The sequence below is a fragment of the Anastrepha ludens genome, chromosome 4, assembly GCF_028408465.1.
Source record: "Anastrepha ludens isolate Willacy chromosome 4, idAnaLude1.1, whole genome shotgun sequence".
In the NCBI taxonomy this organism is placed as follows: Eukaryota; Metazoa; Arthropoda; class Insecta; order Diptera; family Tephritidae; genus Anastrepha; species Anastrepha ludens.
The window spans coordinates 93,111,478-93,134,944 of record NC_071500.1 but is presented as its reverse complement, the minus strand read 5'-3'; the positions used below and the strand labels follow the sequence as shown (position 1 = coordinate 93,134,944).

Below are 23,467 nucleotides of genomic sequence, written 5' to 3'. Positions count from 1 at the left end.
AAGTGCGAGCACTCTTAATGCGCCCGCCTCATTTGAAATGATGTTTCTCCTTTAAAAGCGTGTACAACAGAAATGAAAAAAGATTTTTTATTTTTGTGTTTAGTATTTTATATTTTGATCTATTGTTAAAAAATATAAATATTTTTTTGCCATACGAGGTTTGTTCAAAAAGTTATTATCCGTCAAAAAATGGTCTTTCAAACAAAGGTATGTCGTTGGCGACACGGATTCCGGGACTCACAGGTGTCTGCAACCCAAATGACAAAAAGGTTCCTGTTCAGTATGAATGTCGTTATCACGAGAACTACGATCTTAAAAAAAAATCAAATTTGACAAAATGGCAGACGTTCAAAAAGAAAAATCGTGGTCTGAACCTTTTTTTAATGTGGCGAAGACCTTTATGAAAAATGCTATATTTAGAATTATTTTTAGGTGTATTAATTTCCATAAATTTAAAGCTATTATAATATAAACAAAAAAAATGTTAGGGATATGGTAACTTCTTTATTTTTGAAGTCGGTTAAATGTAAATAACAATAAAAATAAAAACAAAAATAAAGCCAGAATTAATGGTAATTTAATCAACAGAAAACTAAACTAGTTCAGTGGTCTTGTGGCGTATTTCTACATGCACTTTGCATTAAAAATTTAAATTCTTTGTGGGAAAGAAAATAAACTAAATTGTAGACTGAGGTAAATGAGTGAGCACATTTTATTCTTATATATACATAGATATATACAAATATATGCTTTTTATTATTTTCTTTGTCAAAATACACACACTGAGAAACTATTTGACCAGCTCGATTCAAACAAACTTCAATAAAAATATTCAATAAAAATACAGCCATCACCATAAACTATAGTGTAAATAACTAAATATGTATATTAAATAACCATTTATGTGTCCTCTCTTAAAATTATTTACACACCAAGTGAAGCCCAGTCCTTCTGCACCTGATTTTTCCAACGCAGAGGAGACCCTCCTTTTCCTTCCTTTTTCCTCTGCTACCACCAGCTGGTACCGCATTGCATACTTTCAGAGCCGGAGAATTTGTATCCATTCGGACGACATTACCTAGCCAACGTAGCCGCTAGATCTTCATTCGCTGCGCAATGTCTATATCGTCCCAAAGCTCCTAAAGCTCACCGTTCCACCGCCTGCCATATTCGCCGTTGCCAACGTGCAAAGGTCCAAAAATCTTGCGAAGAATCTTTTTCTCAAATAGTCCAAGCGTCGCTTCATCGGATGTTATCATCGTCCACGTTTCTGCGCCATACGTTAGGACGGGCATGATGAGCGCCTTTACAGTGATAGTTTTGTTCCTCGAAAGAGGACTTTACTACTCAATTGCCTACTTGGTCCAAAGTAGCACTTGTTGGTAAGAGAGATTCTTCGTTGGATTTCAATGCTGACATTGTTAATGCTGGTGGATTTGGTGTTAATGCTGGTTCCTAAATAAACGAAGTCTTTACAACCTCCACATCTTAACTGTCAAGAGTAACGTGGGTGCCGATACACGACTGCGCCGACTGTTTGTTTGATGACAGGAAGTACTTCGTTTTGTCCGCCAGATCCATTCGCTTTGCTCCTTTATCCATTTTGAAAAGAGCAGATCTAATAGCGCGGTTCGTTAAGGCTTATGAGGTCTTGACCAGCATCAGGTTAAAGACGTCACACTACTAAGAGTCACCCTGGCTGAAATCTCGTTTGGTATCAAACGGCTCGAAAAGGTCCTTTCCAATTCTGACGGCACTGCTTGCATAGCCGTATAGTTTTGCGGGGATACCAAATTCAGACATCGTGCCATAGAAATAACTCATTTTTGTACTGTTGCATACATCTTTGAAGTCAACAAAAAGATGGCGTGTGTCGATTCTCCTTTCATGGGTCTTTTTCAAGACTTGACATATGGAGAATATCTAGTCGACGGTGGACTTTCAAGGTCTAAAGCAACACCGATAAGGTCCAATCAGTTGGTTGATGGCGGGACTTTTCGCGCAATACCCTCGCTAGAAACTTATAGGCGATATTTAGAAGACTAATCCCGTGGTAATAGGCAGAGATTGCAGGATAACCCTTCTTATGAATTGAGCAAAGCACACTTAAATTCCAATCGGCAGGCATGCTTTCATCCGACCATATTTTGCATAGAAGCTGAAGCTTGCACCTTACCAGCTCCTCTCCGCTATGTTTGCGTAGCTCAGCCGGCAGTCCGTCGGCGACCGCAGCTTTGTTGTTCTTTAGCCGCGTTATCGCTATTCTCACCTCGTCATGGTCGGGTAGCGGAACGTCAATTCCGTCGTCAACGATCGGTGTATCAGGATCTTCACATTCTCTGTGACATGCGCAGCTGTCACTATTAAACAAGTTCAAGAAGTGTTCCCTCCATAATTTAAGTATGCTTTGGATATCACTCACCAGATCGCCGTCTTTGTGCTTACAGGAAAAAGTCCCGGTCTTGAAACCTTCTGTAAACCGCCGACCTTTATGGTAGAATTTTTATTGCCTATTGGCCAGCAGTCCCAAATATGAGCTTCAATTGGATGCTTAACAGTTGATTGTGGTTGTCGTTTATTAACAGTACATCAAGACTGACGTATGCAACTGTTCTTCCGAAGGAAAAATTCATCCGGGAATATTACATTTGCCCTATTCCATTCTGAATTCGCTTTAGCCTATGCAAGTCTTTTTTTCAATGTTTAATAGCGGAAAGAGCGATTTCATTGTCCTCTTCTGGAATTTGAGGTCTTGTGCACACAAATTTCCACGAATCGTGTCTTTGGCTACATCACTTTTTCTTAAAACTGTTGCAGCTTCATGCAAGCATAAGTTCGGGTTTGTCACACACAAATCAGAGATCTTCTGATCTGGCTTTGTACGGGGAAGTCGTCAAGGTTTTTACTTCGGTATACCGTTGCACCGATTTATTCATGAACGTCGTCGACTCCTCCGTATGAATAATTTGTTCCGATCTCCTTAAAATCCATTTGAACTTTCCAAAAACTTTAGAAGATCTCTGATTCATACAGTGCTGAGATCTTTTAACTCATTAACAAACTATCTACCTAAAGTGTGACTCTTCGTCTGAATAGAATGGGAAAGTGGCACACAAGGTGCCAAATCGTTTATTCTTTATCTAGAACTCATGTGTCTGCGTACCTATTATGATGGCAGTACCCTATTATAAAGGAAATCATTGAGCTAAGGCTATGCTTATATTTGCCGAGAAGGGATTCTGTATCTGGCCACAATTGTCGGGCGATTCTGCAGATGGTTGTCATATTTCGTCTACTAATCTTAAAAAATTCTCAAAATGTCTTTCTTCACGTTATTTTCAATGTTCTCGTCAGTAAGTGTGGTGTCCAGTCTTGTTATTTCATCGGCTCTATAATACCCCTCGGCCGCAGTGGCCAGAAGCCTAATCCGAGCAAACGAAAAATGCGAAGAGATAAAGGCAAAGTTGGATGTTGTCTATGGGGACGCTTCGTTATCTATGACCACGGTTAGATATTGGTTCAACGAATTTTAACGTGGGCAAAAATCAGTTTTTCATGAGGAGCGACCAAGACGCCCGGCAGACGTTGTTACCGTGGAAATCATTCAAAAACTCCAAGACATGATTCTTGCTGATCGACAAACGAAAGTGCGCGAAGTAACGGAGGCCATAGCTGTGTCGAGCGGAACGGCAATTAATATTTTACAACATAAGATATTTTACGCGATTGCTCACGGTGAACAAAAAGTGGATGCCGCTGTTAACTTAGAAGCCGTGCTTGGAGGAATTGAAGCGAGATCCGAAGGAATTTTTGCGTCGATTTGACCCATTTGATGAAACTAGCAACTAAGCAGTAATCCAAATAATGTATTTCTCAAGATGTATCTGCTCCAAAGAAGGCGAAGACAGTTCCATCGGCCGGAAAGGTCAGGGCGACAATTTTTTGGGATGCGAACGGTGTCATCCTCATGGACTTTTAGAAAAAGGAAGAACGATCATTGGAAAATACTAAAGTGAGTTATTTGACCACTTTCACAAAAAATTTAAGGAGACACGGCCGCATTTGGCGAAAAAGAAGATACTGTGTCCCCACGATAACGCACCAGCACATGCATCCGAAGTTGTAGCCGTCAAACTGCTACAATTGCATTATGTATTGTTGCCGCACCCACGTATTCACCCGATCCAGCTCTCTGCGACTTTTTCCTGTTCCCTAACATAAAGAAATGGTTAGCGGGAGGAAGTCATAATCGAGACAGAGACGTATTTTGGAGAGTTCAAAAAATTAAAGTTTTTGAAGGGGTTAAAAAACGACCGGAGCGTTGGGAGAAGTGTATCTCTCTAAAAGAGGTGAAAAATGTTAAGAAATAAAAAGAAGTTTGGAAAAAATGGTGTATTCATTTCTAACACGGGTACTTGTTGAGCCGCCATCGTAAGTCAGCCTTCTCGTTAAGAGATGTGCGGCGCTTCACGGCTTTCTTGAGTCGGAGCAGTATCTAAAGAGCCACTTTCTGAGGTATATATGCCTAAGTTTATTTTTGCTCCTTTTGCGCTAAATGAGAAAAGTTTTAGAAAAAAAAATGGTTTGTTATCTGTCCTAATTTCTGATATTCCTACATTAATAACTTTCAGCTGCACCCTCTTTTAATTTTATTATTTATTTTTTCTTTGCAATGGTGTTTTCGAAAACGATATCTATTTCCTGTGTCTGTGCGTACACTTTTACTACTTATTCAAGAAAAATTATTACATTTTGTGCTTTTTTTTATATATTTAATAAACTGTATGTATATAAAGCAAGTACCCTTAGATTGCATTTTAATTCAATAAATTTTAGAGCTTTTCTACGTAATTTATGCACATAATTTCTATCTTCATACAACTTCTCAAGAACCACTTGTGCATAGTACTCATTTTCCTCTTCAATTAGACATTACGTCCTCCGCCAAAATACTCCTCCAAATCTTTGTAACATGGCGACACCGGTGTTCCAGCAGACGTTCAGTGAGCAGCTCCACTCCCAATAGCAGTAAACACAAAACAAATGAGAAAAGTAACATCAGAAATAGCGGTGCCGTGTATTCCATGCCAACAGCGAAGAGATAATTGCTCGGTACACAATTGAGTTTGTCCTTAGCCCAATGGCGACGATGTTTGCGCCAAACTCCTGTCTCTATAATGCGAACGGCTCTTAAAGAGGAAATTTAAAATTTGTTATTCGAACCAAACGAATGATTCCCAAAGCGATACCTCAAGCGTGTCAACTCCTTGTAGGTTGAGTTTTGGTGCAATTGGGTATATAGACTTTTGTCTGGACGCAACATAACCTCGTTTAGATCACAAATCTCGTGCGGTAAGAAGTTCCGTTCCAAAAATGAATAAGCCTGCGATGTTTCGAGTACGAAAACAAAACCGGGTTCATCACGCACACGTAAAACACCCTCTTCCATGGGCATCCAAACATTTCCGGGATGTCGCTTTGCCTCAATTTTACGATGCACAAATCGACGTACTTCGGGTAGTTGAGATGCCTAAAGAGGAAAGAGGAATTAAACAATATTATTATTATTCGAGAGAGTTGCGCAGAGAGCACAACTAACTACCCACATTCAAGTACACATAAGTGTAAGGCAATGGTTGTAGTCCAACCTCCAGGGAACTATCAGCCAACTGACCCAACGTTCTAATGTCTGACTTCACCGGTGTGCCCAGCAGCGTTGAAAGCAAAATTGACGTATAATAGTTATACATTATGAAGGTAGCAAAGTATAGTGTAAAATAGGCCATACGTCCACCCATCGAAAATGGTACAATATTGCTACCCTGATAACAAGCCGAGCCGAAGGCCAATAGGAAGGTGGCAAGCAGTGAAGGCTCATAGGGCAAACGACGTCTAAAGTTGCGCATTTCCACAGCGAAAGCACGCCAAAGAAAAATCGCAAGAATCGCCAAGAGAATACTGAAAACAAGCCAAACAGAGCTGTTGAATGGTTGTAGAAAGGCATCACCTCGCATACTGCCGCTGCGTGGCGTACGAAAGAGGCAGAGCGAGCGAAAAGCGCCAGTTTCGGCAATAAGCGAAAGATGCTTGAGACGCGAGGCAGTAGCGAGAACGGGAGTGGATATAAAGTCAGCGGCCTGAGTGACAATGTCACCTACAGTGCCACCATGCGTCTCATTGGTGCTCCAGCGATCATAAAAGGTGAGATTCATGCTTTTGAAAACGAGAGGAATGAAAAAGTTAAATTAATAATAAATGCATATTCCATTTTCATGATTACTTTTAAGTTTTTTGTTTAACTTCACTACTCACTTACAACCGAAGCTATCCTTGAAAACTAACAGTACTTGATACCCGAAACGAGATATTGGATCAATTTCAGTGTTGTTCTCTGAGGAAAGGTACGCCAATAATAAAGGCACGGGCCAGCTAAGCGGTCGGTTAGTGATCTAAAATGTAAACGAAACGATCACAAATATTTGCTAATCTCGCAACTTCCTCGCGCTCTACTAACCACAGTGGACACGCGCATAGTTATATCGTGCAGCTTATCCCGATTGCCATATTTGTGTCTCAAATGCAGTTCGGAGAGGTAACGGCTTACATGGCAAACTTTCCAATTGCATTGATACTCGCGATCAATGGTCACATTCAGTTTGCCTCCCAGAAGGCGTCCATTATTGTACACATCATACGTTGTATAGAAGGATAAATTTGTGTGGGGTGGTGTGTCATGGAGTTGTGACCTCAAGGTGGCATAGGTGAGCTGTGCATCTACGGAGAGATTGGCATTCGTGAAAAGACGTCGCAGTTTGTGCATATCAGCTGAACGATCGTAAAGCAGCCAATTGTAGTGCTCCTTGTAGAGGTGCCAACGGCTGAGCTGGAAATGGAAGAAGAGAGGAGAGAGATTTGTGATACTATTTGATAAGAATTTAGGTAAGAAAACTAATGAAAAAATAAATCGTTTTATGTGTAAGGGTATTTTCTTAGTTTCGTGTGTTTAGGGCCTCGAGTTCTTCATTCCCATGGCAGCCGGTTCTACGTTACCAGAATGACTAAGGCGTATTACGCATAGAAAGATAGACCTCGACGCAGTACGACAACGCAAATCCTTACAATCTCTTCCAGAGACATAAGAAGGCGAGCCTATAGCATGAAACTGGCTATAAGTCGTGGTGGATTGGGTGGACGTCGTTCTGCGCCCTCCCAAAGTAACGCAGAAAGCAGTTTCCGTAGGGGAATCTCCCCTGAAGAAGAAGATCGAGTAGTTTTAGTGGGCAAACAACTCGACGCAGTAGACGTCGGTCGCTGTAAGTGTGAAGGCATTTTGTACCCTACCTCACCCACCAAAAACAGAAAAGAAAGGTATATAGGATAGCCAAGTGTTCTAAGCTCAAGTACAGATGATTACATATGATATGATTACTGGACTACGTTACCTATGCAGCATCTCAGCAAGAGATCTCAAAGAGTTGCTCAGGAATATCGTACTATTACTTCTCGACAAAACCCCACGCAGGAAATCCCACCGATAGGTACAGATCTTACAGGTCAGTCGTATTAGTCGACAGACCGGCGAGCGCAATTGTAACCACGCTAAAGTCTTCACATTGGCATCATCCATAGAAATATTACTAAATCTTGTTAGAGTTTCTTAACTTATAGACCAGAAAAAACATTTTTTTCGCATTGCGGGCCAAAGACACAGCTTATAGGACAATTGGTGCTTGAATGGAGAGTAGTAGTCCCTCAATGACAGCATTGACACAGCAAGAGTTAAAGAATGCCTTATAGAACGGCGCTAAATATCATTCTAAGTCGGTCTGTGATATAATCGTTCGCCACTCTCGTCTGGTAGCATCCCGATTGAGCTTCTTGCGCGGTTTTTATGCTTTTTCATAGAAATGAAAGAGGCCCCATTAATGGAAGATTCCATTGCAGTGCGGGAAGCATTTTGCCGAGAGTAAACGCGAAAAAAGAAAATCAGTAATGGATTTCAAACGCAAAAATGTGATTGCAGTATATTTGGCTGTAAAATCACAACCAGAGATTGTTCGTGAGCTCGAGCACCTTAAAGTGAATAAAGTTTTTATTTATCGTACCATTGCTCGTAACAATGATACTGGTAGCATCGCGAAACGTCATGGAGGTGATCATCAAAAGACTACAACGTCACGTGAAATGGTTAAAAAAGTGATGAAGTGACCTGAGCGAAATCCCCGACAAAGTGCCAATCAAATGGCGAAAGAACTGAAAATGTCTGACCGTAGCATCCGCTGCATACTGAAAAATGATCTCAAAGTCAAGCCCTACAAGATCCAAAAGGCGAATGATCTCACATGAAAGCAGTAATTTTCCAAACTAAATTTATGGCCTTTTCAATTGGTTACACTTCGAGTGTCGGACCCTGTATTACTCTTTATTATGGGTATTAATGATTTTTTAAGCAGTCAGAATCAGGGTAATTATTAAGATAAATAAGATATTATTTAAGATCATGTTACGTCGCACAAATCCACTCTTTCAAGGGCCGATGTTGAGTGTGAACCCCACCTAAACGTTAAGTTCTTTTCTGCATTTTATTTGAGATTTTTCAATTTCAGTTTAATTCAATTTGAACCATGGAAGGATACACCATCGAGCAACGCGTTAAAGTTATTCAGGGCTCTTATGAAAACGGGCAATTAAATTAATAAAAACATCTTTCTAGTAGCGGTCGCCCCTCGGCAGGCAATGGCAAACCTCCGAGTGTATTTCTGCCATGAAAAAGCTCCTCATCGGAGTCGGCTTGAAACTGTAGGTCCCTCCATTTGTGGAACAACATCAAGACGCACACCACAAATAGGAGGAGGAGCTCGGCCAAACACCTAACAGAAGTGTACGCGCCAATTATTTATTTATTATTTATTTATGAAAACGGGCGTTCAAATCAAAATGCATATCGCGCACTTCATGATTTTTTCGGCCAATTTAATCGTCCAAATGTGCGTACAATCGGAAAAATTGCGCAAAAGTTTGAGCAAACTGGGTCTGTAGGAGATGTGAAAATACCAGTGCATGCTCGTACAGCTCGTACTGCAGAAAATATTGCTGCTGTTCGCGATTGTGTGGTTGAAGAGCCCTCCACCTCTCACGCTCGTCGTTGATGAACATAATGCATAAAGACTTGCATTTACACTCTTACAAGGTGCAATTCTTGAGTGAACTAAAGCCTCTTGACCATTTCAAGCGTCGTCAATGGTCAGAATGGTGGCAGGAAATGGCAACAGTGAATGACCAATTTTCGAAGAAAATCATCTTCAGTGATGAAGCACATTTTCACCTCAGTGGATTCGTCAAGAAGCAGAATTGCCGCATTTAGGCGAATGATAATCCAAGAGTGATTGCCGAAAAACCAAAGCACCCACAAAGAGCGACTGTTTGGTGCGGTTTATGGGCCGGCGGCATCATTGGGCCGTATTTTTGCCAAAATGAGGCCGGTCAGGCAGTAACTGTGAATAGTGTTCGCTATCTAGAGATGATAACGAACTTTTTATGGCCCGAATTGGAAGATATGGATGTGGACGATATGTGGTATCAACAGGACGGTGCCACTTGTCACACAGCTAACGAAACAATGGCTCTTTTGTGCGAAAAATTTGATGGCCGAATAATCTCACGTCGCGGCGATGTCAATTGGCCGCCAAGATCATGTGATTGGACACCGTTGGACTTCTTTCTTTGGGATTATTTGAAAGAAAAGGTTATGCTGATAAGCCAGCAATAATTCAAGAGCTAGAGGATGAGATAATTCAATTATGCCTCAGCGTCTTCGAAAATTTGGACCATCGGATGGAGGTGTGCCGCCGAGGCCGCGGCGGCCATTTGGCCAATATTTAGTTTGATTCGTAATTGAATCATATCAACATTATCATAATAAAGATAAATCATAATAATTTTCTAAAAAAATTGTATTTTATTCAAAATCAACACCTGCCCTTGAAACTTAACCACCCTTTACATACATTTATTGTTATTGTTATTACTGACTTACTGTGTTCATTACTTCTTCCGATTTATTGCAGTTCACATCAAGAAATGCTCCCAAAATTTTACGATTATGCAGCAAATATTGATATTCAAAGTCAACTGACAAGTCGATTGATTCGATATTTACAAATCGTGTGTACCATAACCTCTGGCTGGTCAAGTGCGAAAGATGGCGTTGAGCTGAAAAACGAATTTCAATACGTCCTTTTTAGTAAAAAACTATAAAATATTAGGTATAATATTATGGTAAATGTCCCTACTTCATGTTACTTCAACCAACTGCCAAATAGTTCTTAATTCTATCCACCCTCTTATGTTACGTAGCCAAGACATTTAATTCCTACCAATTCCTCGTTCTCCTTATTCATATCATATTTAGAACTACGCATAATATGATAGTTTATTGGTGGACGGAGGAAATAGCCGTGCTGGGACGTGACTGTCTTCGGCTCAGACGGAAATACACCAGAGCCAGACGAACCGGGCAAGCCACTGTGGACGCAGAAGCAAACAAGAGTGGAAAGAGTGGTGTGAAGAAACTGGGAGGCCGGATACCTACACCGGAACTAAGCTCGAGCGCGATGGACTACATCGTAAAAGAACTATTTCCAAGTCACGTATTCAAAGAAGACATTGAGTGTCAAAGAGCCTCCGATATTCACCAGTGAGGAACTCCAACAAGGTACCAGGACCGGATGGAGTACTCGCAGAAGTCCTCAAGGAGATCGCAAATATGCTACCACAAGTCTTAGTAGGCATGTATAACACCTGTCTAAGAGAGGGAACTTTTCCAGAAATCTGTTGTTTCGCTTCTGTACAACAATACGGACTTCACGCATGAGCCGAATATTCATAGTTTAGGTCGCCTGGAGATTTGGGAACTCCCCAATACTGTATGCATTCGCCCGAATGTCGTCCTTGCTTTGTTTAGCCTGCAGTTGATATCTTCATTTGCTCCCCCATCTGCCGTTATGATGCAGCCCAAGTTAGCATAAGCTTTCGACAAATTCCACCGGGTATCCGTCAACCAATATCTACCTTGCGTTATTGTGGTGTCATAGCCTTGGTCTTGTCCGGCAGTGCGGGCCAGCGCGACTAGTTTGTCCGCCTTCGCTTGCATGACAAAGAGTTTGTGAGAGAGGAGGCAGATGTCATCGGCGAAGTTCAGGTCCTCAAGATGTCTGGTGAAACTCCATACGATGCCTTTTTTGTGCAAGGTAAGTTGGCTCATGACGTCATTAAGGACGATGGCGCAGAGAAGGAGTGACAAGGGTCAACCTTGCCTTATGTCTGCGTTGGTAGTGAATGTATCGCTGATATCGCCTTTGTGAAACACTGACAGTTCGAACTTCTCGTAGAGGGCTTTGATGAGATGGATTATCTTGATGGGAACTCCCTTTCTACTCAGTGCCAGCCTTATTGCGTCTCGCTTGATAGTGCCAAACGCCTTCTTAAAGTCTACGAATAGCATGTAGAGCGGGAGTGCCACTCAACTGATTGATGAACTATAATCCGAAGTGTGTTGGCCGGGTCAACACAGCTTCGGTGAGGGCGAAACCCAGCTTGTTCGTCTCTTAAGGAGCGTTCGATATCTTTGAGCCTGCTTTCTATGATCGCGACCACAATTTTGTAGATGGTGTTAAGTATTTGACTCTACATTTTTTTTTTTTTTCAAACAAATTTTTTTGTTTTAAGTATATTCTTTCGGTAAATTTTTCGGTTTACTTCTTTTTTTATTTACGTCTAAAAATGAACCAAATTTCCAAAAAATGTACAACAATGTGCAAAGCACTAGAATCACTTGGCACGGAATCACTCGTATAAGTCGTGGAAATCAGTATAGACATACGCAATCGATTTAAGGCAGGTAGCATTTAAAATTATGTTTATTATTTTTTATTTTTATAATACTTAAAAAAAAAAAGAAACAACACCCCACATAGATGACACACCGGCGTTATAGGGTAAGCCACGCTTGGATCCAAGAAAGAAGGATAACCAAGTGGCTGCTTTTCTAGTGCAGCTATATGAACACACCAGAGAATCATAGGAACACTTGTATGAAATTCATTGCATTTTCAGAAAACATTATTACAGAAAAATTTTGAAATATCTACTTAAAAATGTACTCTAGCTCCAGCTGCTTTTTACTTACCCTGCACACTCCAACAATTGAAAAATACAACCACATTAATATTCGCGTTCAAGAAATGATTTAAAATAAAGCTAAAAAGTACTGGCTGCATCGTTTCAGAAAGGTTTTAGTAAATAAAGCAACTTTATTTTAACTTAATTTTATTATTTTCAAATTTTTTCATAGGATATCTGTATTTATACTGGCTGGGGACTCCTCGCTTGCAACGAAATTTCTATTATAATTTTTTTCTTTACTTAGAATTGAAGGTCAGCAGTAATACGCCTGTTTAAGCAAATAAAATGGATAATCACTCAATTAATGGCAATTAAATAGGCTTGAAAGTCATACAAATTGGCTGTTATTAAATGGCATGCATATTAACCCTTAGTTGATACCACTAACTAAATACTGGGTTTGCTCTAACCAGCAGAAATTAAAATAGGGAACATTTTTAGAATGACTGTTGTCACTCAGAAGAAAATATATTCACGTTGCACAAAGATAAGCCCATGAGTTTTTTTTCACTTAAGGAAACCCCAACTAAAGGGTGGTCAATTTGGAGGTACTTTTTCACTTTACAGATCACGCGTGCCTACTGTCAAACTACATACTCAATATACATCATTTTTTCAAGGGAAGAGAGAGAGCGGCCCGATGCAAGACAGGACAAGTCCATCCATGTTTATACACATGGCCCTAAGCTCGAAGGTAGGTTTAACGGAGGTGTATATTCCGAACATCTGGGAATCTGATTCACTTTTCGGTTTCCCGACTAGCGCAGGATCTTTTAGGCCAAACTAATGGCAACAATTAAAGTGCGATTCGATACTTGCAGATGATATCTACATTTTCACTAATAACCAGGCAGCGATAAATCTCCTCACAAAGCGTTTGAAAGCCTGCAAGGCACATCTCTTAACGAGATGGCTGAGTCATTTCACTAAAGTAAAATGAGTTCCAGGCCATTGCCACATTGAAGGCAATTGCAGGGCCGATGAACTAGCGATACTTGGCACTGAGTTGGCTGATGAGTACAAATTTTATAACATAGGCATACCCTTAGGGACATGTAAGCTACTTGTTTTTGAGGAAAATGTAAGAGCGGCGAATGAAATATTGCGTATGAAACCACCTGCAAAATCGCCCAACAATCGTGGCGAATTTCAATGCTAAACGCGCAGGATTTTTGCTAAGCCAAAATAAGCACACTCTTAGCACACTGATTCCCGCTATAACGAGGCACTGCCTAATAGACAGATTCGCCCAGAAAAGGGGTGTGCAGACACATAACTTCTGCAGAAGCTGTTTAGATAAGGAAAAAGAAGAGACAATCTCTCACCTCCTGTGCCATTGACCTACTCAATCCAGAAGTAGATTTACTAGTTGAGGTTGAAATTTTTTTAATGAATTGGAAGATCTCAGTACTGGAGAAATCAGGGATCTTCTAAAATTTTTGGAAAGTACTTATACACACTTGTTCTAAGGTTGTTCCCCACGCCCCAATGTGCTATGAGGCTGAGTGTGTCCCGCAGTGAACAAGCGCTTCAACCTAACCTAACCTAGAAAACTGGGAATTTCCTCTCAGAGTTCTGGTTATACTTCTTAGAGTAAATCCAAAAAAATCTGTTTTGAATTTAGAATACTTACACTTCCTCTTCAAAAACTCGCTTAAGTGATATCCTAATCCAAGTACATCAACAAACACTTCACGAAGTGCAACATCCACGAAAAACTAACCTATGCTACCAAAAACGTCAAGCGGACGTTGCTGAAATGGTCCTCATTTATATCAGACCACAAATAGCTATACAAGGGAATTAACAAAAATTGAGTGTTTTATGCATATAAAGTTTTAATATTTCTTTAGTAGTTCTATATTTTTATTTTGGTCAATGAGAATCTATATCTTCATGTAAAAGTATTTTTTTGTTTTTTTTCCTTGTTCACTTCTCTCTCGGGAGCATTAGGGCCTCGACAAGACTCTTCCATCGTGCACGGTTTACCCAGGATGTATGCAGCTTTTAATTGCTCCAAACAGCGGTGATTTGGGGATGAAGAATTTGCGCTGATATTTGCGAGTCGGCTGTCATTAGGCTGTATGCCATCTTCGCCCACAGCTTTGTTGAACATCAGCTTCTTAATTGCATCCGTAATCTCCGCTAAGCTGAAGCAGGATGTTATCATTTGAAGTTAGCAAAGCACCACGCAGACCTCTGATCGGCTGGTTGCTGTTACTGCGCTGGTTGGTTAGGCGGCCAACTATTTGGTTCAACTGTCTCATGTTGTTTACTACTGCTGCCGCTTCGGCAACGCCAGCAAGATCTTCAACGAACTTTCTCTTATTGTTTCTGGCCGATTTCTTTACTCGCTTCGCTTTTACTCTCTGTAGCCTGACCGAAGGGAGCCATCGCTGATAAGTTGCCTTTTAAGTTCGTTTCTGCGCTGAATGATGCCCCAAGTGGTGTCAGAGATCCATGATTTGCCGTTGGTGGTCTTTATTGTGCCAAGTTTTTCCTGAGCATTCTGCGTGAGCGTGGCGTTTGTAGCTTTGCATTCAGTGTTTTTGTGGTTGGTGAGTAGCTTCTCGCGAAAGGCTTTAGTTGTTTCTTTTTTGGTCGCGGGATCGCGCAGCAGCTGGACATTGAGTCGCTTATGCCTCCGTGGTGCGTAGTAAAATGTATAAAATAATACATAAAAATATTTTCTTCTCTCTAGCTAATCTATTTTTGTATAAAACCTTGTTTTTTAGTAGTTACAGCCAGTTAAACTCACAACAAAATATTTTTGTTTATATTGCTAGCCAGGGCGTATACGCAATTTCATACAATTTTATTGTAATTTGAAATTTGCCTATTACTCAGCCTATTTAGATTTCATATCCAGGCGCTGACAGCATAATTTGATGAGTTGAATTGATAGATTGGCCTGCTATTTTTATTTACTAGAAAATACAATACACATGACTTTTTTTAATAATCTACTTTTTTATACCCAATTCTAAAAACCATGAGGTATTTAATTATTTTTCCCATATAAGAGTAAACTGGCTAAGTAATTTTAAACATTTTACATAATTATTTATTTATGTACAATATTTATATATTATTTATAAAATTATGTTTCTATTATTACTATATTATGAAGTTATGTTTTCATGAACTTAAAATTAAAATTTAATATTATCTCTTTACTTGTCAGTCAGCATTTCTTTGTGAAAAGGTATCAACAGTGAAAAAGGTATAACAGTTGCTCTTAAATATTTTAAGTATTTATAACCATTGAAATGTGAATTAAGTTCGCACTTTATATAGAATATTTAGACCCAGAAGGGTAGCGCTTTATAGTCTATACTGATGAGGCTATCCGCCTTATAGTATAAACGAATTTCACGGTAAAATCGTGTTAGGTTATATATTTAGTTACCCAAGCAAGGGACCACTTTGATGAAAAACACAAATTTCGTCTGATTTTCTGTACAAAAAACCGCTCGATTCGAACATCTTCTGAACGGCACAACCAACCCGATTGAAAAGTAGTATATCGACTTAAAGGAGCTAAGAATAGGCAACAAAAAGGCTATTGTGTGCCGTCAAGACATCTCCGACAACACACATCTTTAACGATATACCAGAGGCTTCAAGATGTTGATCGGAAAGTTCGATCGCATCCGCCGTTTAGTTTGGACATTGATATTCGGGTCACGTGATTGTCATCGTTTCAAGCTGTCGAGAAATTTTATTGATAGTACTAAAATGAACCTAAAAAGTGGCTTGTACAATTGAGCTGGTCAAGTTTGGATGCAATTTTCAAACGCAGAATTTGTGTAAGGAAACATTTCATCATCAAAATAAAGTGACACCTGGTCAGAACTTTTTACTTGACTCAATATTTTAATTCGATTGGTGCAGTGTTGCTATGGAAGTATTATTTAGACCAAACAACCGAATCTGGTGTAATTTTGACGTTGAAACGAATTGCATACCAACATCTCATTTAAGAAAACAACTGAAATTAAGTATTCTCAATGTTAATATAATGAGAAAAAATTTAAATAATTTTCATTTGTTTAGTTTAACCCTTTTGCTGCTGTCCTTTGGATCTCCTTTTAAGCATTTTTTGATGATTTCCGTCATTTCTCATTTCATTATGTCGTTCAGAGGAGGCTTAAAGCCGCGTGGGTGCAATAATTTCGAGTTGTGGGTAAGGCACTTACACAAAATTGTAGGAAATTGGTCTAAATAAGTCTAGGATCAAATATGAGACTGTCTATTTATACTTTCTATGGGTAGTTTTTGCGGTCCTAGATTACGTTGTGCGCCATATAAAAGCCAGAAGAAATCTCATAGTATCAGGTATAGAGTCCACAAATTTGGTCAGCTCGCCCACTTCAACAATGCAAACCTTGGGTATCCCGCCCAGTAGATAGTGGAATACACAAGCACATGGCAGTATCTAAAAATGGAAAAATATGGGAATTTGGACTGAGTGGACTTTAACCAGACTTTCGTTAGTTCACAGCATATATCAACTCTCTGACGCTTTGGCTAAGACATAATTGAAAAAGTATTGATGGGTTATAGGTTGGCAGTTTTTTCAGTTAACCGGAATCGTCAATGCCTGAAGTCTCGATCAAGTATCTGCTCTATTTGAGTTTCATGAACTGCATATAAAAACAACAAATACTGCTGGTGAAGTGCTGGTTTATTTTGAAATTTATATAAAGAACCACTACAATGTGCAGATAATTAATATCGAATTAATTATCGAATCCATTTCACTCGTTATGCCAATTGACGCCAAACAGAATACTTTCCAATCTCATTTTCTTATCAATCCAATACTTCTTATGCAAAATCTCCAACAGCAATACGGTGAGCACCAATAGGTACGTACACACCAACAGAAAAAAAAGTGGCGCCATATATTCCATGCCAACTTCAACTATGAAATTGCTATCAAAACACTCCAAAGTGGTTTGTACCCAATAGCGATGCAACTTCAAAGAAACGCCAGTCTCCAAAATGCGGTAAACTCTAAAAGGAAAAAGAGGCAGCAGTGATTTACGATCAACAAAAAATGTTTCATATACCTTTGCTTGGCGATCTCCTTGTAGCTAGAGTTCTTATGTATCGCACTAAATAAACTTTTCTCGGGACGAAATAGTATTTCATTCAAATCGCAGATTTCATATGGTTTATAGTAACGTTTGACCAGCAGAAAGCCAGTGGAGGCCTCGAAACCAAACACAAAGCCAGGTTCATCGCGTACACGCAGTATACCTTTCTTCAAGGGCATCCAAATGGCTTGTGGATTGGGTGTGGAGTCTATTTTGTGTTTGAAGCGGCGTACTTCCGGCAACAGAGAATTCTATTGGAATGAAATAAACTGAATAAGATCTAAAATCCTTTTCAAAGTAGGTAATAATAATAAATTGTTAGTAATTATTGCAAAAGAGACAAGTTCTCACATTCAAATAGGTCAAGGTGAACGGTAACGGCTCCAGTCCCACTTCCAGTGAACTATCGGCTAACTGGCCCATTGTCTTGATATCAGACTTCACTGGCGAACCAAGTAGCGATGAAACCACAATAGATGTGTAATAGTTGTACATTAGAAAAGTTAGTAAATACAGTGTAAAGAAGACCATCCTTCCACCGATGGAGCCCGGCACCAAATCGCTTCCCTGACTACAAGCCGAACCAAAGGAGATGAGGAATGTAGCTAAAAACGAAGGCATGTAATCGACATAACGCTGATGCATGCGCTTTCGTTCTAACCTAAAAATACTCCAAAGCACAGCTGCTGTTAAAAGAAGGAGCAACCCAAATAGCAGCCAGACAGTGGTGTTGAAGGGCTTCAAGAATGCATCACCCTGTATACCGGAATTGCGAGGCGTGCGAAAAAGGCAAATCGAGCGAAATGAAGAGGTCTCAGCGATGACCGTAAAGAACTCCATGCGCGGTGCTGTCGGAATGAACGGTGTGGATATGAGATCAGCACTTTGGACAGCCAAAGCACCGATTAGGCCGCCATGAGTTTCGTTGATTGTCCAGCGATTCACAAGAGTGTAGTTTACGCTGAAAATAAAAGAGAAAGGAAAAAAAGGAAGAAGTAAAAGAAAGAAATTAGCGCGCATTTTTAATATCAACTTGTTGCTAATTGATTGCTTCAGCTCACTTACTTGCAACCCAAAAAGTGTATTAAAATCGACACGGCCTGAAAACCAAAACGTGCTATTGAGTCCTTACTGGTGTCACTAACCGAGCGCAAGAAAGCGAAAATTTCCTCAGGCGGAGCCGTTAAAGGAACTTTGGTGACCTGTAGAATAGTTTATTTAAAAATTCTTAATTAATTGCGGCGGAACAAATTTCATTCCTCACTCGAAACTCACCACCACAGTCAAGCGCATTGTGACATCATGCAGCTGATTTCTATTGCCATATTTACTGCGTAAATGCAGCTTTGAGAGATATTTACTTAGTGTGCACTGCGCCGCGGTGCAATAAATCTCGCGATCTAGCGTCATATTTAGTTTTCCGCCATGATAGTAGCCATTGTTGTAGACATCGTAGAGTGTGTAGGCGGCTAAATTTGTATTATTCCAGTCACTTTCTACGCTCTGCAAGACAGCATAAGTTACTTCGGCATCAACAGCGAGATTTAGTTGTTTAAAGAGTGCCCGAAAGTATGTTACGTTAGCCATGCCATCGTAGATCAGCCAGAAGAAATGATCGTTGAAGAGTCGCTGTTTGCTTGCCTGTGCGTGGTTGCATGAGAAAAGACGTGTAATAATTTTGTGGTAAAAAAAAGAAACTTCAAAAACGACTGATGGTGGTATACAGACTGCAGATTCCAGCCATTGTTAATCATGAATAGGCTGGCGACTGTCGTTTGAATCGGAGAATAAATATCCTTACACCGCCATCATTAGTTCACAGGTATGCTAACAATTCTCCCATTAACTAACATTTTTATTTTTTCACTTAAACTAATATTTTCTAGGTAATTTTATGCACTTTTCGATCAGCCTATTTCAAAGGAAAACTTTAAATATTTTTCTTTTTTCTCTTAATCATTTTATTAATGTAATTAATAATTTAATTATTAACAAAGAGTTATTTTTCAACGATAATAAATATTACTCATCAGTTGAAAGCCATTTATTCATTATATTCAATAATTTTTACTTAAAAAATTGAGAGTAGTCCTTTCAGAAGTTTGTTTATAGACACAAATACGAGGCGTGTTTTTAAAATAAGTACCGTTTTGACATAAAAAAACAACAAGTAAATTTTTTCCAAAAATAATTTATTCACTTGAAAGGCTATACTTTACTCTACTTTTCAACATAATTCCCATTACTATTGAGGCATTTATCGTATCTTGGGACCAGCTTTTGTATGCCACCGTCAAAGAAGATTCCCGCCCGATTAGACAACATTTTTGGCACCTAACGTGAACACAATTTCCGATAATTTAAACGTTCGGGCACATTTTCGTAAAAAACACTTCTTGAGATAGCAGGAAACTTTTCAGCTAAGGACGAAATCTGGAATCGTCTGTTCTCTTTCACTTTACAGTCCACTTTTTGAATCAGTTCATCGGTAATGACCGAAATCTCCCACTTCGTGCCTTATCATGAATGTTTGTATGGCCTTTCTGTGGCTTTAAAAGTCCTAACCCATTGCCGCACCACTCCATCACTCATAATGTTTTCACCATACACTTCACTGATTTGGGGCTGAATGTCAACTGATTTGAAGCCTTGAGCACAGAGAAACCGTATAATTGCATGCACTTCACCATCGGCGGGATTCTCAATAGGTGAAGGCATTTTAAAATCACGCAAACAGATGTAGACTCGATCGGATGGTTCCGTAATGGCGCCTGTGGCTTCCTAACAGATGTAGCTACATGACGCGCATGCGCTAAACGGCGACCGCTGCTCTGCGGGGGTACTTACTTTAAAAACACGCCTCGTATAATGGCTTGAGTCACTAGATGCTAACGCTGTCTAAATATAGCCAATAATAAAGCCCCGTATATAATAATGTTTTTTTCACACAACAACTACTTACGATATCCAAGAGTTCCTCAGTGCTCTCGCAATTCAAATCCAGAAAAATGCCCATGGTTGGCCGCTTACCCCATATCCGATACTCAATGCCCTGAATTGCCTTAGAATCATTAATATTAATGTAATCTATATAAAAAGACCTATCAGCGGCCATTTTATAGAAAGCCAATTGTGCTGCAAATAATCGAGAATAGAAGTTAGCGAAATTAGTAAAAAAATATATCTAATGATAAAAATAAAACCAAACAAATCACCAAGAATTGAAACAGTGACCGATTTTTTGAGTTCCGCATTCCGATGGTCTCGAAAATTAGGCCGCAACGCAGAATATACAAAAAAAATATTAAAAGCTTGTAATTTGTGAGCACTAACACCCATTCAGCACCCCAGATGAGTGAGTTTGCCCGCTGGGAATATGAAATATTAAATTACAGAAAAAAATTGTTTACTGCCGTTTACACTCGGCAAAAAAAAAACTATAAAAAAAGTATAAGGGTTTCCAAACAGTGGTGTTATTTTGATATTTAAAGAAAAATGCTATTTTTTAATATAAATGATTGGGTGCTTATTTCATCATAAAGAGGATGATAGTCCGTTAATGTGGAAAATAACATCAGGCAAATGACAACCACGACCCCGCTTACAGGACAATATCCTTTTCATGAAATTTTCCATAACCGAATTGCAAAGGAGTTGCCCTATGTCCTCGATAGCCTCACGAACTCCATCTTTGAGGTCTTGAATCGACCCTGGGCTGTGTCGTAGACCTTCTCTTTCACGTGGCCCCAAAGAAAAAAGTCACAATGGGTTAAATCACAAGATGTCGGTGGCCAATTGTGATCACATCTGCGGGAGACAACACAGTCCGGAAACTTTTCCCGTAAAAGAACAATGGTGTCGTTGCTTGTGTGGCACGCAGCGCCGCCTTAATGAAAAAAAACGTTGTCCAGATCAATACCATCATCCAATTGCGGCCATAAAAAATCGTTTATCATCTCTCGATAGCGCAATCCATTCACCAATAACACCTGTTATTGGAAAACTCTTTTTAATTTTTTTCTTTTTCCAATTTTAATTTTTTTTCCTTAAAAATAGGTAAGTGCAAAGCGGAATAACTTCTTTTAATGAAATATTTTTGTCTAGTTGATTTTAGTTGATCCCAAGAGACTAAACATTCCACGGCGCCATTTTGTTTTTTTTTTATTTAAAAAAAATGTTTGTATATTTATTTTAGCATGAATATTAATATGTAATTTATTTTAAGAGAATAAATACTCTCAGTCTTTCGCAAAAAATTATTGAAAAACTCGTTGTCTGGAGCAGGTCCCCCTTAAAAAATAGGCATTCTTAAGAAAAATTGCAGTACAAAATATATAAAATATAGGAACCTAAATTACAATATTTGGTCCCGTTTTAGCAAGTATGTTGACTTGAATAAGCTATACATGCTGAACTTTTCAAGTAGTTTCACTCCTTTCGCTTTACAGTGGTTTTGTTAAGTTTTATATTTTTTAAGAACATTTTGTGTTATTATTTTCGAAGTTAAGAGTGGCTTAATATATATGTACAACTTAGTATATATAAAGGAGAGTACGAGCATCTAAGATTGGCTTCTCGTTTTCTTAATCAAGGAAAGCTGTGAAAATTGGGAGAGAGCCGCGGATGAAAGCAAATCTAGCTGATTAATTAGCAAATGGGGGCAATAATAAGTGGTTGAATGTATGTTCTTTTACCTACAAATGCTCCAAGGATGATAGATAGCAGGTTTGCTCGTTGGGTATGGTGAAAAAAAATGTTCATGGGAACTTTGGATTCGACGTTATTCGATATGTGTTTCACTATAAATTTTGTGAAATACAAAACGAATGACGTCGGCATATCTGTCAAATTCACTCAGAGCCGAATAACGGGGTCTGCTAGGTAGTACGCCTCTAAAAATCTTTTCACCATGCAACGGCTCTAGTGGTGAATTAGCTTGGTATTTTCAAAAGAATATTCAAATCTAAGACTTTGTAACATCTTAACCCGAGCATATGGCAGACGAATATGTTGTGCAAGTACTTCTGCTTGACTTCCGCTCGAAATATTGTATATAATTTAATCGAATATAAACTTTTTTTTGTTCAATTCATAAGCATCTAATGGTTGTGACGAATGCCTGTCTAGGGCTATATTTGAGTCACTCAAATATCAAATTTCCACCAATAACTATCGCGTCGTATACATTAGAGGCTAGACCTTTTGAATAAATTCGTCAATCCAGACTTAATCAATAGAGGCTCTGGATCATTCTGAGCTATGATTCTCATCGTCATCCGATTTTCTTTCGCAAAAAACTCAGATCAATATAAAAATTCTAAGAAATTTTCAGTAATAAAATAGAAATCACAAAATGTGCCATGGCGAGTTTGAAAAAAGAGAGTGAGATTAAAATACGAGTATACACTCACCCGGTAATCTGGGAAGCTTGGAGTTTTTGAACCTTTAACTAAAAAAAAAGTTTCGCAAAGAAACGACTGCTTCTCGGTAGCGTTTTCAGCAGTTAGCTTTTGAAGCTTCGCAGTTTTGCAGCAAACATTCGCTTATATAATTTTCAACAAATAGAAAAGGTGGCAAACTGAGATATAGCCCTACACAGCAGCTTTGAATTTGAAATTAGTTGAATAATCGAAAAAATCCCAAAACAATGAAGCAAATAACTTAAGTTAATATCACTAAAATTGTATAACTTTACTTGAACTGCATTTTTTACTTACTTTCCATATCCCAGCAGTTGAACGCTACTAACACCTTCATATTAATTTTTAAAAAATAATATAAAATAAAATTCAAAAGCACCTTATCCATTTTTTAATAATATTTTCAATAAAATAATTCGTTAAAAAGTACAAGTTGAATATTTCTGCAAGTTGCTTGGTGAGGATATTTATATCGAAAAATGTTTTGTTGAAGGTATACAACATTTTTTATTGCAGTATAATTATCGTATTGAGCTGTCACTGACCAAGCAACTGTCATAATTGTCATATAAATTTTAAATAACCAGACATTTGTTGACACTCTAATTGCCGTTGAAGAAGGGGGTCAGGTTATGTTAAGCAGGCGAAGTAAATAGTTAACAGTTGTAGGCGGCAGAATTATGTTAGATGTACTATGAGAAAAAAAATAGGTAGTGAAGTGGGGCAATTTCGAACTGAGCACTGAGCACTGAGTTTTATGTT

At 39.0% G+C, this 23,467-nt stretch overlaps 2 protein-coding genes across 2 annotated transcripts; both read right to left on the bottom strand.

Annotated features, from left to right (window-relative positions):
* Positions 1 to 4,809: 4,809 nt before the first annotated feature.
* On the bottom strand, positions 4,810 to 12,278 carry LOC128862069 (ionotropic receptor 75a-like). Its single transcript, XM_054100475.1, has 7 exons — positions 12,188 to 12,278; positions 10,037 to 10,212; positions 6,515 to 6,883; positions 6,313 to 6,449; positions 5,607 to 6,213; positions 5,250 to 5,530; positions 4,810 to 5,189 (listed from the first exon to the last, which is right to left on the bottom strand). The coding sequence occupies exons 1-7, from the start codon at positions 12,276 to 12,278 to the stop codon at positions 4,922 to 4,924; spliced, it is 1,929 nt and encodes a 642-aa protein (XP_053956450.1). The 3' UTR covers positions 4,810 to 4,921.
* A 4,665-nt stretch (positions 12,279 to 16,943) lies between these two features.
* Positions 16,944 to 23,093, bottom strand: LOC128862067 (ionotropic receptor 75a-like). The gene is made up of 7 exons (XM_054100474.1): positions 23,003 to 23,093; positions 20,248 to 20,420; positions 18,561 to 18,926; positions 18,351 to 18,487; positions 17,637 to 18,246; positions 17,259 to 17,536; positions 16,944 to 17,202 (listed from the first exon to the last, which is right to left on the bottom strand). The coding sequence occupies exons 1-7, from the start codon at positions 23,091 to 23,093 to the stop codon at positions 16,944 to 16,946; spliced, it is 1,914 nt and encodes a 637-aa protein (XP_053956449.1).
* Between the last annotated feature and the right edge of the window lie 374 nt (positions 23,094 to 23,467).